The sequence below is a fragment of the Ictidomys tridecemlineatus genome, chromosome 12, assembly GCF_052094955.1.
Source record: "Ictidomys tridecemlineatus isolate mIctTri1 chromosome 12, mIctTri1.hap1, whole genome shotgun sequence".
In the NCBI taxonomy this organism is placed as follows: domain Eukaryota; kingdom Metazoa; phylum Chordata; class Mammalia; order Rodentia; family Sciuridae; genus Ictidomys; species Ictidomys tridecemlineatus.
This window is the reverse complement of record NC_135488.1, coordinates 115,263,883-115,278,796: the sequence shown is the minus strand read 5'-3', so window position 1 is coordinate 115,278,796 and position 14,914 is coordinate 115,263,883. Positions and strand designations below refer to the sequence as shown.

At 35.4% G+C, this 14,914-nt stretch overlaps 1 protein-coding gene across 13 annotated transcripts in view; it reads right to left on the bottom strand.

Annotated features, from left to right (window-relative positions):
• The window catches only part of Kidins220 (kinase D interacting substrate 220), a 111,882-nt gene that overhangs the window by 28,822 nt on the left and 68,146 nt on the right, over positions 1–14,914 (bottom strand). For 4 of the 13 annotated variants that reach the window (XM_040271239.2, XM_040271238.2, XM_021727752.3 and 1 more), the window contains exons 23-27: positions 9,397–9,575; positions 7,754–7,980; positions 5,582–5,695; positions 4,817–4,873; positions 137–172 (exon numbers count right to left, since the gene is read on the bottom strand). In XM_040271239.2, the coding sequence (XP_040127173.1) occupies positions 137–172; positions 4,817–4,873; positions 5,582–5,695; positions 7,754–7,980; positions 9,397–9,575 (613 nt within the window). The remainder of the gene's footprint in view (positions 1–136; positions 173–4,816; positions 4,874–5,581; positions 5,696–7,753; positions 7,981–9,396; positions 9,576–14,914) is intronic. The other 9 variants (XM_078029714.1, XM_078029716.1, XM_078029715.1 and 6 more) reach the window with 3 other exon arrangements.

Below are 14,914 nucleotides of genomic sequence, written 5' to 3'. Positions count from 1 at the left end.
AAATGAACTGAAATTATTCAAATGAAAACTCGTTTCTAAAAGTGTGAATGATGCCCACGTTGGTTTTGCCACCAGCTCCCAGGACTCCTGTCCAGAGCACCTGGTCTAAGTAAAACCTATTGTCCCAACTCCTTACCCACAGCATCTTTAACTTTCTTGTCCAAGTCTTCTCCTAAACAATGAGAGACATCTTGGTTTGGACACATACTTTGAAAACAGGATGTAAGTTCTAAGCCAGTGGTGGAAATATGAATTGTCTACAAGTGAGCCCCATCTTTTTTTACTTGGTCACTCCATGAACTGGATCCTGTTTAATGAAAATCAAGACCTTCATTTTTAATGCCTTTATTAAACAATAGTTTTCTTCAATCTCTGCATGTAAGAGCACAGTGGAAGCTGTGTTATTGTATTAAAGCTGCATTTGTAATTCTGAAGTTCTTTATGTTTAAATTTGGTGCTATTTATTGTCATGCTTTTTCAACAAGGCATAAAGTGATCTAAAGATGTCTCAAAATGTCAAGAAGACAAGAAAGAATGACTTCTTAATATTGCTAACTCCCTTGGGGGCCTTCAAGGCCTCAGCCAGCCATAGAGGGCAGGACTTCTAGCAGTTGTGTTACCTGCTATACCCTGGCTGGCAGTGCCTTGCATGCTCAATTAATGTGTGCTGAACAATGAATGACCACACAGGCACTGCGGTACTCCAGGCTCCGTGAGTCAGGGAAGGGTAAAAGGATAAAAAATGCCATGTTATTCCTTCCTTTGAAAAATGTTTGTCAGTGAAATGCTGTTACCACAGGAGCAGCGAACTCTAAGTCACTGCCATGGGGGAATGGGAGAGAGACCTGGCCCAACCCAGCCTTCCTAAGCCGTCACAAAATGATCTCAGTGCCACTACAGTTGACCCTTGAGCAATAAGGGGATTAAGGACACTGACTCCACACACCGTCAAAAATTCAGGGAATTTCTGACTCCCCCAAAACTTAACTGCCAATAGCCTGCTGTTGACTGGAGGCTTACCAACGACGGCTGATTAATACATTTTGGTTGCTGTATGGATTACATACATACATGAGCACCTTGTGTCTGTCCAGTCACCTTGGTAAGCAGCTGACTGGACAGACAACTGCTCATACCAAGCTGGCCAGCATCCCACAGTATTTGAGCTCCTGACAAGAGCAACAGGAGATTGCTAGAAAATTACTGCAGTAAGTATTACGGTTAATTTTACGTAGTTATGATTTTATACTGCGCCTTTCCACTTTTTACATTTCTCTCATTGTAAATGCACCAGGGATAGTCTTGGTATGCACAAGTTTGAATAAATTTTAACTAAAATAGATTTGTATATATTTTGTGGAAGTAAATGATAAATTAGACTTATTTATGCATACTTTATGTATTCATGATACACCATATTTTCTTAATTTTTCAATATTTCTAGATTACAGTTTGTAAAGGTTTTTCAAAGTGTTGCAAATCCCAATAAGCACATAAATGGACCCACATAGTCCAAATCTGTGTTGTTCAGGGTCAACTGTAATTCTCAGTTAAACACACCAAGTAAAATTTCCCTGAAAAGCTTTCAAAATTTTAAAGTACAGTCATACATGTGTAACATTTTAAAGTAACATTTCAGTCAACATGGGACCTCCCAATAAGCACATAAATGGACCCACATAGTCCAAATCTGTGTTGTTCAGGGTCAACTGTAATTCTCAGCTAAACACTCCAAGTAAAATTTCCCTGAAAAGCTTTCAAAATTTTAAAGTACAGTCATACATGTGTAACATTTCAGTCAACATGGGACCTCATATTATTGGTTGATCCTATGATGTTGTACCATCTGGTGATGTCATAGCTGTTCTAGTTTGTATAAGTACACTCTAGGCTGTTTTACACAACAAAATTGCCTATTACTGCAATATTCAGAGCAAACTGCTTTCATTAAGTGATGCATGACTATTTAAGTATTAAAAAAAAAACCTAGAAATTCTTCTAAATTCTAAGAACACAAACCAAATTACATCTTTTGAGTCTAAGAAGTAATAACAAGTAAACTGTCTTGAGTGTACCTAGATTGACTGGAGTTATTTGTACACTGCTCCCACTACTGAGACAAAGGTTATTTAATCTGAAACTTTTTAGTTCTGAGTCTTTAAAGCTCTGTGGAGTTTGGCTTTGGAGTAGTTGTCATAATAATAATGTACTTAAAAGTATGCTAAGGCTGAGTAACTCTTAACTGAGACCTAAGAGGAAGATGGGCTTTTTCTAGATTAAAAAAGTTGAGAATCAGAGAGGTGAATAAACTTGTCCAAGGCTAAGAGTTCATCATCAGCATCTATTTAACTCAGAGACCAAAGCCCTTCTTTACCCACAACAGAAATAGGGGTAAAGCAGGCAGCAGGGTGCTGGAGAACAACAGGCTGGGACATGGGACATGGGACATGCTCATTCTGGCCCTTAATCTGGCACTCCCCTCCTGTACCTCTAGCTGAGCCTCACAGGGTTCAACTGTGATGGAGTCATTTACCCTTGACTTCAGGTTATTAGCTGTCCCTGAGGAAACCTCAGGAGGAAAGGCAAGTCCAGGTGGGGCCAGAAGTCTGCTCTCCCTGATTTTATGAACTAGAGTTCTGATGAGACTTCATTTCTAAAAAAGGCTTCTCTGCCTAAAAGGTGAAAATAACTGGTTCTTTTCAGCTCTAATATTCTGGAGAGCATATCTTAGGTCTAATATTTTCCCCATTTTTTCAAGATTTGGCACTTAATTTTTCTCAGTCATAAAATTCTAGGAAAAATATAGCAAGCATGGAAGCGTATATTTGAAATCCTCACCTTTGAGAAACACTTGCATATGTCTACATGTAAGTCCTTGGCTGGGCTTCACAAGGTATAATCTGAACTATGTCATGTGAGAAAACCCAATTGTTTTCATAAGAATATGCTTTATAATGGCTTATCAGAAACTCTTTGTGGTTAAAAAAAAAAAAAAAAAAAAAAAAGATGGGTCTACCTCTATTGAAAAGACCAGAGCTGGCTAACACTTTTTGGTCTGTGAGCAGCCCTCCCCCATCAATAGCACATGCTGGGGATAGCTGACCATGTGGACATGGTGTCCATCGTCCATACTGTTGCCTAAGACAGAACTGGAAAGCCTTAGGAGCAGAAGGACTAAATATTTTTGCACTAAGAAGCCTTTTGGTCCCCAACAATGTTCCCACATACAAGTTCTTCACATTTCCACCACTGTTTTCAATATACCTTTGAACTACGTGTCTACTTTTTACGAGTTTTTTTACAAAACACATTTTACATGTTATTGTCATTGTTAATTTCTTAAAAGCAAAGAAAGCGTGGTAAGTACCTAATCCGACTATGTCAGTTACAAAACTATCTTTTACTATTATAAAAACAACAAATAGTTTGGTTATTTTACTAAACAAAAGCACTAAATACAGGCAGAGTACCTTTACACTTTGTTACTGGGCTTCTAACCATGTCTCAGATACTGCATTATTTTACCTTCCCAAAAACTCATTTTAATTTGCCTAATGCTCCTTTTCTGCTGCTAAAAGAAACTACTGACACTTCTGATTACCAGTGTGCCCCTACACTTTTTGGCATGGTAATAGCTACTGTTTCAGCATATCTGTGCCATTAAGTCTATCCAAATTCTTCACACTTATTTTCATCAAAAATTTGCTGATGAATTTTAGCTCAGAGAATTGCACTGCATGCATGAAACTCTGTATTAAAGGCTCTCGTACAAAACAAAAACCCACTCTTGCATACAGCAGTGATGATCCATGGATTTAAGATTCCCTAAGCATCCAAAGAGAACTATTATGGTTTGCTACGTCTATCATTTGTGGATAATTGAAGTTACTCAAACACTTGAGCTGAAATGTTAATGACTTAAGAATCGTCAACCCCTAAAAGCAAACAAAATGGTTCTTCTTCTCTCTTACTAACATAAACTCAAAGGAAACTAAAGTTTAAAAAACTATTGCCTACCCAAATGCATGCTTTAAGTCAAAAATTGCTGATAACATTAGGATGCAATATTTCACCCTCTGACTCAAAGTACTATGCCACATTTCAGCATAATTTTAGATTAAATTGATCATATTTACTTGGGATAATATATTCTGTAAATAAAACAATAAAAGTTATTTCCTCTACAAAGTTTTTGTTTGTTAGTAAGAACCTGCCTTAAGGGGATGTTTGAGTAACTTCCTTTACATGCTGAACCAGCTGTGCATTTGTCTGGAAATTTTATTTTAATAAACAGAAAGAAAATTAGTACTACACAAAGACTTAAACTACCTGTGGACACACAGGTTAAGAGACTCTATTACCTATGGATGCCCACATTGAGAATATGCATTTTAGGTGCATACTATCTGGTTCATGTCTTCTTATAGTCTCAAAGGTGATTTTAGATATTTTCAAAACTCTTCTACATGTGCATTACCAGCTATATTCTTCATAAAAACTATCAAAGGTAAAAACAGAGTTCAACACTAAGAAACAAACACCTGAATGCTTCTGATGGCTGCTGGGAAAAACTTATGGGAGAATAAAAATCCTCATCCCATGCCAGTGATAAAAGGGAAAAGCAGGAGGAAGTAAAGGGTAAATATCAGCTTTTGAATTAATTCATGAGCTGTAATTATTAGTATTCAGCTATTCTGCACTAGCTGCCATCACACAAATGCAGAGTTAGTGAACTGCTGCCGTGGCGATTAAGATGTCATTACTGCTGCAGAAGCAATGAGATGCTAGGTTCCACACCACAAGACTACTCCATTACCCTCGAGGAGTCTGTGGGTGAAGGAAGCCCCTCAGCAGCATCCTCCTTGATAACTTCCTAACAACATAAAACAGGAAAGCATGGGTGAAACGGTGCAGAGATAAGCCAGACTCTGATGAATGAACATGATGTTAAAATAATAATACATACAACACTGAATCATTTCTATGACTAGATTTTCCCTTCATGACATTTTAAAATTTAATTTAAATTATATTAACAGGGAGTTTGTTTTTACTTGTTACTTAAACTAGTTTATCATCAGGAACTTCTAATATATTAGGCAAAAATGTATTTTGTTTTGGATTAATTAGATTCAATAGTACCTTTGAGCAATTTCTCCTTATCCTGTTTAGTTTGTGACATTAGACTGAAATGTTTTCATTGCCTGAATCTGTTTTTCATGGTGCTAATACATAATTATGCAGATATCACATATGTATAGCCTTCAAAAAAATATTAGAAATTATTAGAGGTAAAGATTTAGTTTTAAAAGTTTTGGTAACAAACATTAGTTTACAAGCCAGAAATCTCTGGTTGTAAAAAACTTAACATTAATCACTGAGATTGCTAGTCATTTTCTTTCTACAGATTTTACCAGAAACAAAAACAAAATACATTTTGTGTTAGTAATATCTTATATTTCTTAAAACTATTTATAAAATAAGTTGCACTCTTTTACTCTGGAAAGGAAAAAACCCAATTTATAGTGCTATCTATGTTTATTATGAGATTAATATTTTAGTTACCCTTTTACATACTTACTAGGCCATTGTTCTGATCTCTGGGCAAATTCGTTTTTACTGATGGACGTGAGATGAGATGGTGGGAACTGCCAGGGTAATACCTTGGCGTGTAAAGGTATGGGGCAAAGAATGGCTATGGAAAAACATGTAACAAAAAAGGGCATGAACAATTATAGAAATAAAAGTGTAATGAGAGTTATCAAATGAAATTAACCAAACACAACTCCAAAACTTTTAGTGCAAGTGACAAAGAACAAAAATGCCTCCCTCGTATTCTGTAAGATATAAAACCAAAATTTAAGACATATTTTTTACATTTTATATTATTCATTTAATTATAAGCGTTTTTAAAGAAAGCAACTGAAATTTTGTACCTTACAGTTTTGACGTTTAACGTGTACAGACTTGTCAAGTGGCAAGTTCAAAGTGATTACATATATTAAGTCAATGTCTTTTTAAAAAGCAGACTGGTATCTTATTAGAATACTATTACTTACAAAAAAAAAAAAAAAAAGATTAGCTCAAATAAGACCCAGAAAAGTCTGGATCATATGAGAACACTCCAGTATGAAATTCAGGAATAGCATCACTCCAAGTTCCTGGAGCTTCCTTATATCCTAACCATCCTGGAGTGTGCTCTATTTCTAAATAAGAAATTATATTTCTTAAAAATAGGTGGAGAATCCTGTTTACATGAAACCCAGAACTACGGCATTTACTTTTAATCAGCTTCACATATCAGAATATCTGGGCAAAACTACAATTCACTCGGATGTTACACTAATATAGCATCTTCCCCCACCTTCTTTATTTCTGATGGTTTAAGAGAATTATTCTGTTTTTAACTTTGAGATTAAAAACCTCAAATAACTATAACAATAACTACTAAACCTAAAAAGAAAATTAAATGTTTTAAAAATAATATTATTAAAACATTATCATATTATTGTTATTGTTTAAGTTAGTAAATATAAGAAATTGGCTTAAATAATCTGATAATTTTTTTAAATAAACTTCTTGGTCTCAAAACTTCAAATGGTATTAATTGAATGAGTTTCTGTAAAATTATAGCCAATTTTAAGAATGTGATTAAAAATCTGCATTTGACATTGCCTATTACATGTTAAATTTTACAAGGAAAAATACACTATAAAATGCTATTGTTCTACCTTTGTCTCTTTGTCCATATGAAAAAAGGAATAACATTCCTAGGGTAATTAGGTATTCTGTTCATAAAGAATTAGGTATTCTTTATAAACAGAATACCTAATTACTAATATGGCCAACAGTTTTTAAAAATTGAAAATTTAATTTAAATTCTGAAAGTCCTTCTTTTGCCACATTTATTTTAAACTTCTCTTTCTTCTTAGCTCCTATTACATTTATTTAGCTAGACAGTTGAAGTCTGTGAATACTAGCCCCTATATTTTCTTGAATTCGACAAAATAGGAAGATAACAAAAATAAGGAATTGCGATGGATCTTACAGTCCAGGAAACATAATTCTGTGGTTCATGCTCCATTTTCTGGTAGGAAATATTAGTGTTTAATGTCATTAACATGAGAATAGATAAGCTGTAGGCTGAGCCCACTAAACTTCACAGTATTTTAACACCATTGATAATTAATGATACTCTCATCTTCTCATTTAAAAATTGCATATTTATATTAAGTATATAAGACAATTTGAAATAAAACTAAAAACAGGCTATAGTGGTATTAATTGGCGATTACACCTGAGTCTTACAAACAGTATTTTCCTATTATTGTCTCACATTTCAAAGGTATAAATCTTAGTAAGTAGAGGTATAACAAACTACTATAGGAATTTAAGTTTATCTTTGTTGTAAATGCTAGAATGAATTATACAAGATAAACCAAAGGAACATTTGTTTATAAACAAAAAGAAATACATTCCTTTAGAGCACAGAATAGTCACTGCTGTAGTGTACACTTTCTTATCAAGAAAATAAATAAAAAGCATCTCTAATATTCAGACTCTTTTGAGATCTGTAATATGCTAAACTCCAAAGTTCTGCTGATTTTTAAAAACATATATTTTACATTTAAACCTCAGTTTCCTATTTTAAAGCCAATGTACAGTTTCAAAACAATAACAGAATCCACAAGAAGAAAAGTCCTGAGATTTTCCTGAAACATTCTTAAAAGCAAAGATACCACTGTGTCCTTACCCTGTTGTAGAAGGGATGCTGAGGGCCCGTCATGCCGCTGTAATAGCTGCTGTGAGGTTGTGGTGACACCACCCCACCTGCAAATGGCCCGTTGAAGGAAGTGGAGGAAGAGCAGACAGATGGGGGCTGACTGTAGCCAGAGGGTGCCCGAGGAGGAGCTTCATGTAACGGAAGTGGAGGGTATGCAAGTCCTCCTATATTGATCTGCTCTCTAGCAGCACGGACATCTGAAAGATTCCACCATATTCCAGAAAGCCAAAGAAAACAGGGTAGTAGTTATTAGTCCAATCACCATTCCAGCTTTCTTTACTAGACAGAAACATGGCTATATCACTCTTGTCAGGGATTTCAACAGGAAATAGAATGAAATCTTGAATGTCGTACTGATCTTTCAGTTAAAAAAGCTCAATTAATGTTTATAAAAAGTTTTTCACCATTTGAAAAGTCACCAACATATGGATTCTGTTCTTAAGTTACCAAGCCTGCTAATTCTTCTTTTTAAAGATTTTTTAAGATATGTTAACAATTTTTATAATGCATGAAGTATTACCAACTGTAATAACCCAGATTCATCTAGTATCAACACAAAGTTAAATAAGACTACAGGTTTGTAGACTCAACCCTGTCCAAACAAAAGATTCCATAGACCCAAACACACATTTTACATCAGGCTTATGACTAATACTTTTAAAAATTGTAGTTTATTTTTAATTGCCACATAATAAATGTACACATTTATGGGGTACACTGTGCTACTCTGATACATGTATCTATTGTAGGGGATATTAGCATATCCATCACACCTCAAACATTCATCATATCTCTGTGGTGAGACCATACAAAATCTCCTCTTCTAGGTATTTTGAAATAAATATTAAGTTATGGTTAACTATAGGCACCCTGCTACTGTGTGATCAAAGTCAGAACTTATTCTTCCTACTTCGCTGTACCTTTGTACTCATCTCTTCCAGTCCCTTTCTCCTTATCCTCCCAGGCTCTGGTAAGCACTGTTGACTCTACTTCTCTATGAAAACAGTTTTCCAGATTATACATGTGTAGGACCAAGCAGTGTTTGTCTTTCTGTATCTGGCTTACTTTCTTACATAGCATACTAATTTAATTCCTGGAATACTCAAGGATAAGCCAGCAGAGCAGAAAGTGTGTTTCAATAAAGTTGTGGTATATATGTGTATATGTACACAGTGGTACCCCAAGAACTTCTTCTATTTCAAAATCTTAATGTTATGATCCTCAAGTATACAAATTTAAGTTAGAAACTTAAAAGTAATAGAAATATTTCCTTAATCTTCTGGAGAGAGCCCTTTTAGGAACAGAAGAGTGGTGACAGGAAATGATAATGGATTCACATCTAAATGTCACAACCATATGTGAATAAAAATCTGATTCCAAAGTTCCAAAGTTAGAATTTGGGGAGGAGATTATAATAAAGTAAGTTGAAACATTTTCTTAACATTCCCAAAAGAATAAGACTCCTAGTCCTTAATGGCAGTAACTCTCCTGTGATGCTTGGTTCAAATTTCTTGTTTTTTCATGAAGCAAAAGAAACTTATACGGCAACATAGAAACAGGGAAACATCTAAGGACGTTAGGGAAGAAAAATTAAATGTACTATCAACACCCACCTGCAATAATCTCCCGTAGTTTGGGATCTAAGTTTACAGTGCAAGGCAGAAATGTCTTTACATCTCGAGCCACAAGAACTGGGGTCCTTGAAGACAAAAATACTTCGAAATTTCTTATATCTCCATCAATTTCAAGCAGTGGTTCAACATCTTTAGTTGTTGGAATATTCTTTGATATTCTTCAAATAAGAAATAAATGAAAATTTTCATTAATGTCATTATAAGAAACACAAATACTGTACAAATTAAAAACTTGTTACTTACACAACTAACACATTACACACTTGTTCTTATTTAAAATTGTTTTTTAAAGAAACCCAAAAAGTGGTATAGTTACAAAATTACTAAGGTAACAATGAACGAGGTCAGAACCATGTTGTCTTTAGCCAAAGGCAGACTTGACAGGGAAACACAGGTAGAACAGTAACACATGCGCCAGGTATGCCACACACTAGTGGCTACCTCTCAGGGATGACAAAATAAGTTATTGGTGTACAGATGAGGACATGGGCCTCTGACACAGGAAAGGGAGTCGCGGCTCTGAAACTCATGATTTTTAAATAGACAATCACTGTTCTTCGCTTTGCAGAATTTTTTTTTCTTTTTCCCCCCTAGTACTAGGAATTGAACCCAGGACTCTGTGCATACTAGGCAAGTGCTCGAGCATTGAGCTACACACTCCAGCCCCCAAATAAAGAACTTTTAAATAAATTGGACAAACTGGAAAAATGTTAGCACAGGTTTTTCTTAAACAAAAAGATGATTTTATTTTCTATTGTAAAAGTATATATGCTTACTATATAAGCATTAATATGAGAGAAATACAGAAAAGTGGACTGGGAAAAAACACATTTATCAATCAGACACAGTAACTGTTAATAAAATGTATGAGTCTTTTATTAAGTAGAAGTTTGTGGAGAGTTGAGTTCAAACAGAAAGTAAACAATGTTGTATGAGATAGAGATTCTTGAAAGTAAAACAAGTAACACTTGTTCATTAAAAATACTTATTACACATTCTATATCAAACTTCGTGAAATGTTGTTTTTGTAGGTTCAAATGGTGACAAACAGATAACTCTGCAGGGTCCACCCAGCAGATGCCAGGCAGCAGGCTGATCTGAGACTGCACTGGAAAATGCACCAGAGAGAGACAGAGATGAAAAAAAAAAAAAAAAAAAGAGAGAGGGGCTGAGACAGAAAGGTGGATGAGGAGAACTGGAAACATCCTCAACATTCACCAATGGGAGAATGGATAAACGATGGTATATTCATACAACAGAACACATCCCAGCAATAAAAAGGAGTGAACCATCAATACACACAACAGCATGGGTAAATCTCATTAAATGATGCTGAGTAAAAGAATCCAGCCAATAAAGAATACATAGTTGTTTGTTTTCATTTATATTAAAGTAGTAAGTATAAACCAATCCATAGCAAGCAGGTCAAGGTCCTTGTGAAGTTGGGGATGAAGGAGGCAGGTGGGTGACAGAAAGGGATTACAAAGTACCAGTAGGAAACTTCTAGAAATGATGGATTTGTCCACTTTCCTGACGGATGATGGTGATTTTGTGAATAAATAAAAATATTAAGCTAGTAAAACTATACTATTTATTTGTTTGTTTTTGCAGAACTGGGGATTAAACCCAGGAGTGCTTCACCACTGAGCTACATCCCCAGCCTCTTTGTAAATTTTGAAACTGTGCAATTATAAAATGGCAGTTTGCCATATATCAATTGTACCTCAAAAAACTGGTTCAAAATCACTGGCACTATCTTCAAAGATACTCATTTCCCAATCAAGAATATGAACTGCTAGGCTGTATTAAATGAGTACAATTTCAGAGGAGCAGTAAGGTTTTCATGCCCAGGCTGGGGTTGTGGCTCAATGGTAGGGTGTTTGCCTAAGCATGTGAGGCACTGGGTTCGATCTTAGGCACCACATAAAAATAAATACATAAATTAAAGGTATTGTGTCCATCTACAACTAAAAAAGTTTTTTAAAAAAAGATCTTAATTCCCTTCAAAAATGAAATGGGAATCTTCTGTAAATAATTGTAACAGTTATACTATTTCTTTGGAATCAGCACATTACCACTCAGACCCAGTACTCGGCAAGAAGCCAAATATTAAAAGTCATTTAAGGAAAAATCTAGAGAACAAAATTAGCAAACGAAAGAATAGGGTGCTGCTGAGAAAATAAAGACAGTAATTCTGTCTTAATGAATTTCAAGAAGTCTTTCTGTAGACATACATACCTGTATGAAACAGAAAAAGTTTTCTGAAATGGGATTACTTTTAATAAAGTAAAATGGCATTCAAACTGATTGTTAGATAAACTTAAAGTGGATGGAAAACCCAAAGATTGACTGCAGAAGCATCATTTGCAAAAGTGACCAAAGTATACCAGAACGTAAATAGTTAAAACGTAGTTCATCTGTTTCAGAAGTTTAACCCACAGGGGGTGGGTGGGGGGAGAGACTAGGACTAGAAAGATTTAGATAAAAACACACAGCTGACAAGTCACATGAAACAAATTAACTGCATTTAAATGCCAGCGCTGCTTAGGCCTGAATGCAACAGTGTTCTCAATGCCATGAACAATGGTACTGCTCACAAGCCAGCTACTACTGCCGGGTTCCAGATTGAAGTCTCTCTTCTAACCTTCTGAGCTCAATGCATTAAACTCTTCAGCTAAAAGAGATATTTATGTAAATTATAATCTTTTGGCAGAGTGCCATCAAAATCATATGGGCCTTTATTTTTTAGATGTTTTTCTAAAGGTTAACATTTAAAGAATTTAAGTAACTTCACTTTTCAATTAAAAATAAATTTAAATTTCCATTATTATGAATCATTTGAACTACAGTTGCCAGCAGTTAAACGGCACACAGAAAGTATTTAAAAAATTGGGCATAAATGAGCTCCTGGTAAGTTTAAATGTAATTTCTTTCTATGCCACCAATGGAGCAGCACTTGTTAATGCCAACATCAATGTAAGTTAAAGCATTTTAATTACAAATGACAGTGATTTGTAGAAGTCCTTATTAATTTCTTTCAGAATTTACATAAACCATTCAGATCACTTCCATCCAAAATGAAGATTAAAATATGTGGAAAAAAATTCTATTTGAAAAATATAAGTGGTTCTTAGAGCATAATTTATGAAGAAGGTATTGTTTATCATACTTTTTCTGAAGAAAACTGCCTAGTAACGTCATTAGTTAAAAGGAAGTTAAAATTTAAGATAAATTTTTTAATATCTCTCTCTCTCTCTCTCTCTCTCTCTCTCTCTCTCTCTCTCTCTCTCTCTCTCTCTCGTGCTTAGGAACCAAACCCAGAGCCTCACACTTCTGGGCAAGCAGTCCACCAGGAGCTAAACCCCAGCCAATTTTTCTTTACAAATTCTTAAATGCCTTAGAATTTTATGACCTTGAAATAAATTTAATTTCTAGTAGTCTCTCAAATACCTTCTACCATGGATTGCCCACTTATTCAATACCCTCTATGCCATAAATAATGGAGATTCTGGGAGATGGATGGAACACACAGATAGAAAACAGCCACTGAGCACTATAGTTGAAGGGTCAGGAATAAACAGGAACATGAAATTCACTTGGATGACTACTGCTATCTCTGGAAATACAACCAAAACCCCTAGACTCCTCAGGAGCTAACTATCCACCCCCCACCCACTCCCATTTTCACCCAGTTAATATCCTGTATATCAGCAAAACTTGCCCCTCATCAGGTTGGACTTCTGAGAGCAGCACATACTCCTCTACTACAGGCCCAGAGCACATATACTTCTTGCATATTACATATCACAACTGGAACTGAACATTCACTAGTAGAATTATCTTTTTAATGTCCATATCCTTCTCCAAACTATAAGTTCCATCAAAGCTGGGAACAAGTTTGGTTTGTTCACCATGGTATGAAAACTGTCACAACACTGTTGTTCAATAAATATTGGAAGAGTAAATAAATTACGCACAAAAAGATATGTTCTTCCTTAAGAATTCTATTCTTTCAGAATGAAATAATTTTTACTTGTATCTTTTCTGATATTGACATAGCCTTGTGCTTGGGAAAGTGCAGGGTGATCCATTTTGAGTTAATTTTTGCACATAGTGTGAGTTGAGGGTTCAATTTCATTTCTTCTTATGTGTGGAAATTTAATTGTGCCAGCACCATTTGTTGAAGAGACATTCTTTCTAATGAAGGAAGTGACACTCTTGTCGTCATTTGTCAAAACTTGATTGGCCATAGATATTTGGGTTTATTTCCGGACTCTCAGTTCCATTTGATCTCTGTCTCTCCAGTGACACAGTGTTTTGATTATTACAGCTTGGCAATGAGTTTGAAACTGGGAAGTGCGAGCCTTACAGTTTTGTTCTTTTTCAAGACTCTTTCAGTTATTTGAGTTACACCTTGCAGCTTCATATGAATTTGAGTATCAGCTTTTCATTTCTGCAAAAAAGGTTACTGGAAGTCTGATAGAGATTGTGTTGAATCTGTAAATTACTTTGGGTAGTACTGACATTCTATCATTTAGTTTTCCTATTCATAAACATAGCATGTCTTCCTATACCTAGGTCTTCTTTAATTTTAGTGATTTTGTGTGCATGTAGTTCCAAGGATCAAACTCAGGACTTTGTGCGTGATAGGCAAATGCTCTACCACTGAGCACTGCCAGCCCTTTAGTATTGCTTTCTAGTTTTGAGGGTATATGTCTTTAATCTCCTGGGTTAAATTTTTTAAAATATTTATTTATTTTTAGTTGTAGTTGGACACAATACCTTTATTTCGTTTATTTATTTTTATGTGGTGGTAAGGATCGAACCCAGGACCCCTCATGTATGAGGTGAGCGCTCTGCTGCTGAGCCACAACCCCAGCCCCTCCTGGGTTAAATTTATTCCTAGGCACTTTATTTTTTAAGATGTTATTATAAATAGAAATTCCCTTTCAGATTGTTCACTGCAAGTGAACAGAAATACAATTGTTTTTTGTATTGATCTGTACTCTGTAAATTTTGCTGAATTTATTAGTTCTTATGGGATTTCCTTTGGATAGCATTACATCTTCTATGATTAGAAACGGTTTTACTACTTCCTATCCAAGCTGATAGGAATCCTCTCATTTATTTTTCCTATCTAATTGCTCTGGCTAGAACTTTAGTACAATGTTGCATACAGTGGATGAAGAGAGGGTATCTTAATGAGTTCAGACTGTTACTACAGAATACCACAGACAGGTGTCTCAAACAGCAGACATTTCTCACAGTTCTGGAGAACTGGGAAGTCTGAGATTAGGATGCCAAATGGCCCAGTTTTGATGTGGGCCTCCTCTTGGTTTGCAGAGAACTAAGTCTCTCCTCTTGCTGTGTCTTCACATAGATGAATGTGGCTCTCTTAGTGTCTTTTTAGTAGGAGCACAAATCCCATCAGGAGCTTTCCACCCCACTAACCTCACCTAAACCTAATTGCTGCCCAAAGGCCCAACTCCAAACACCA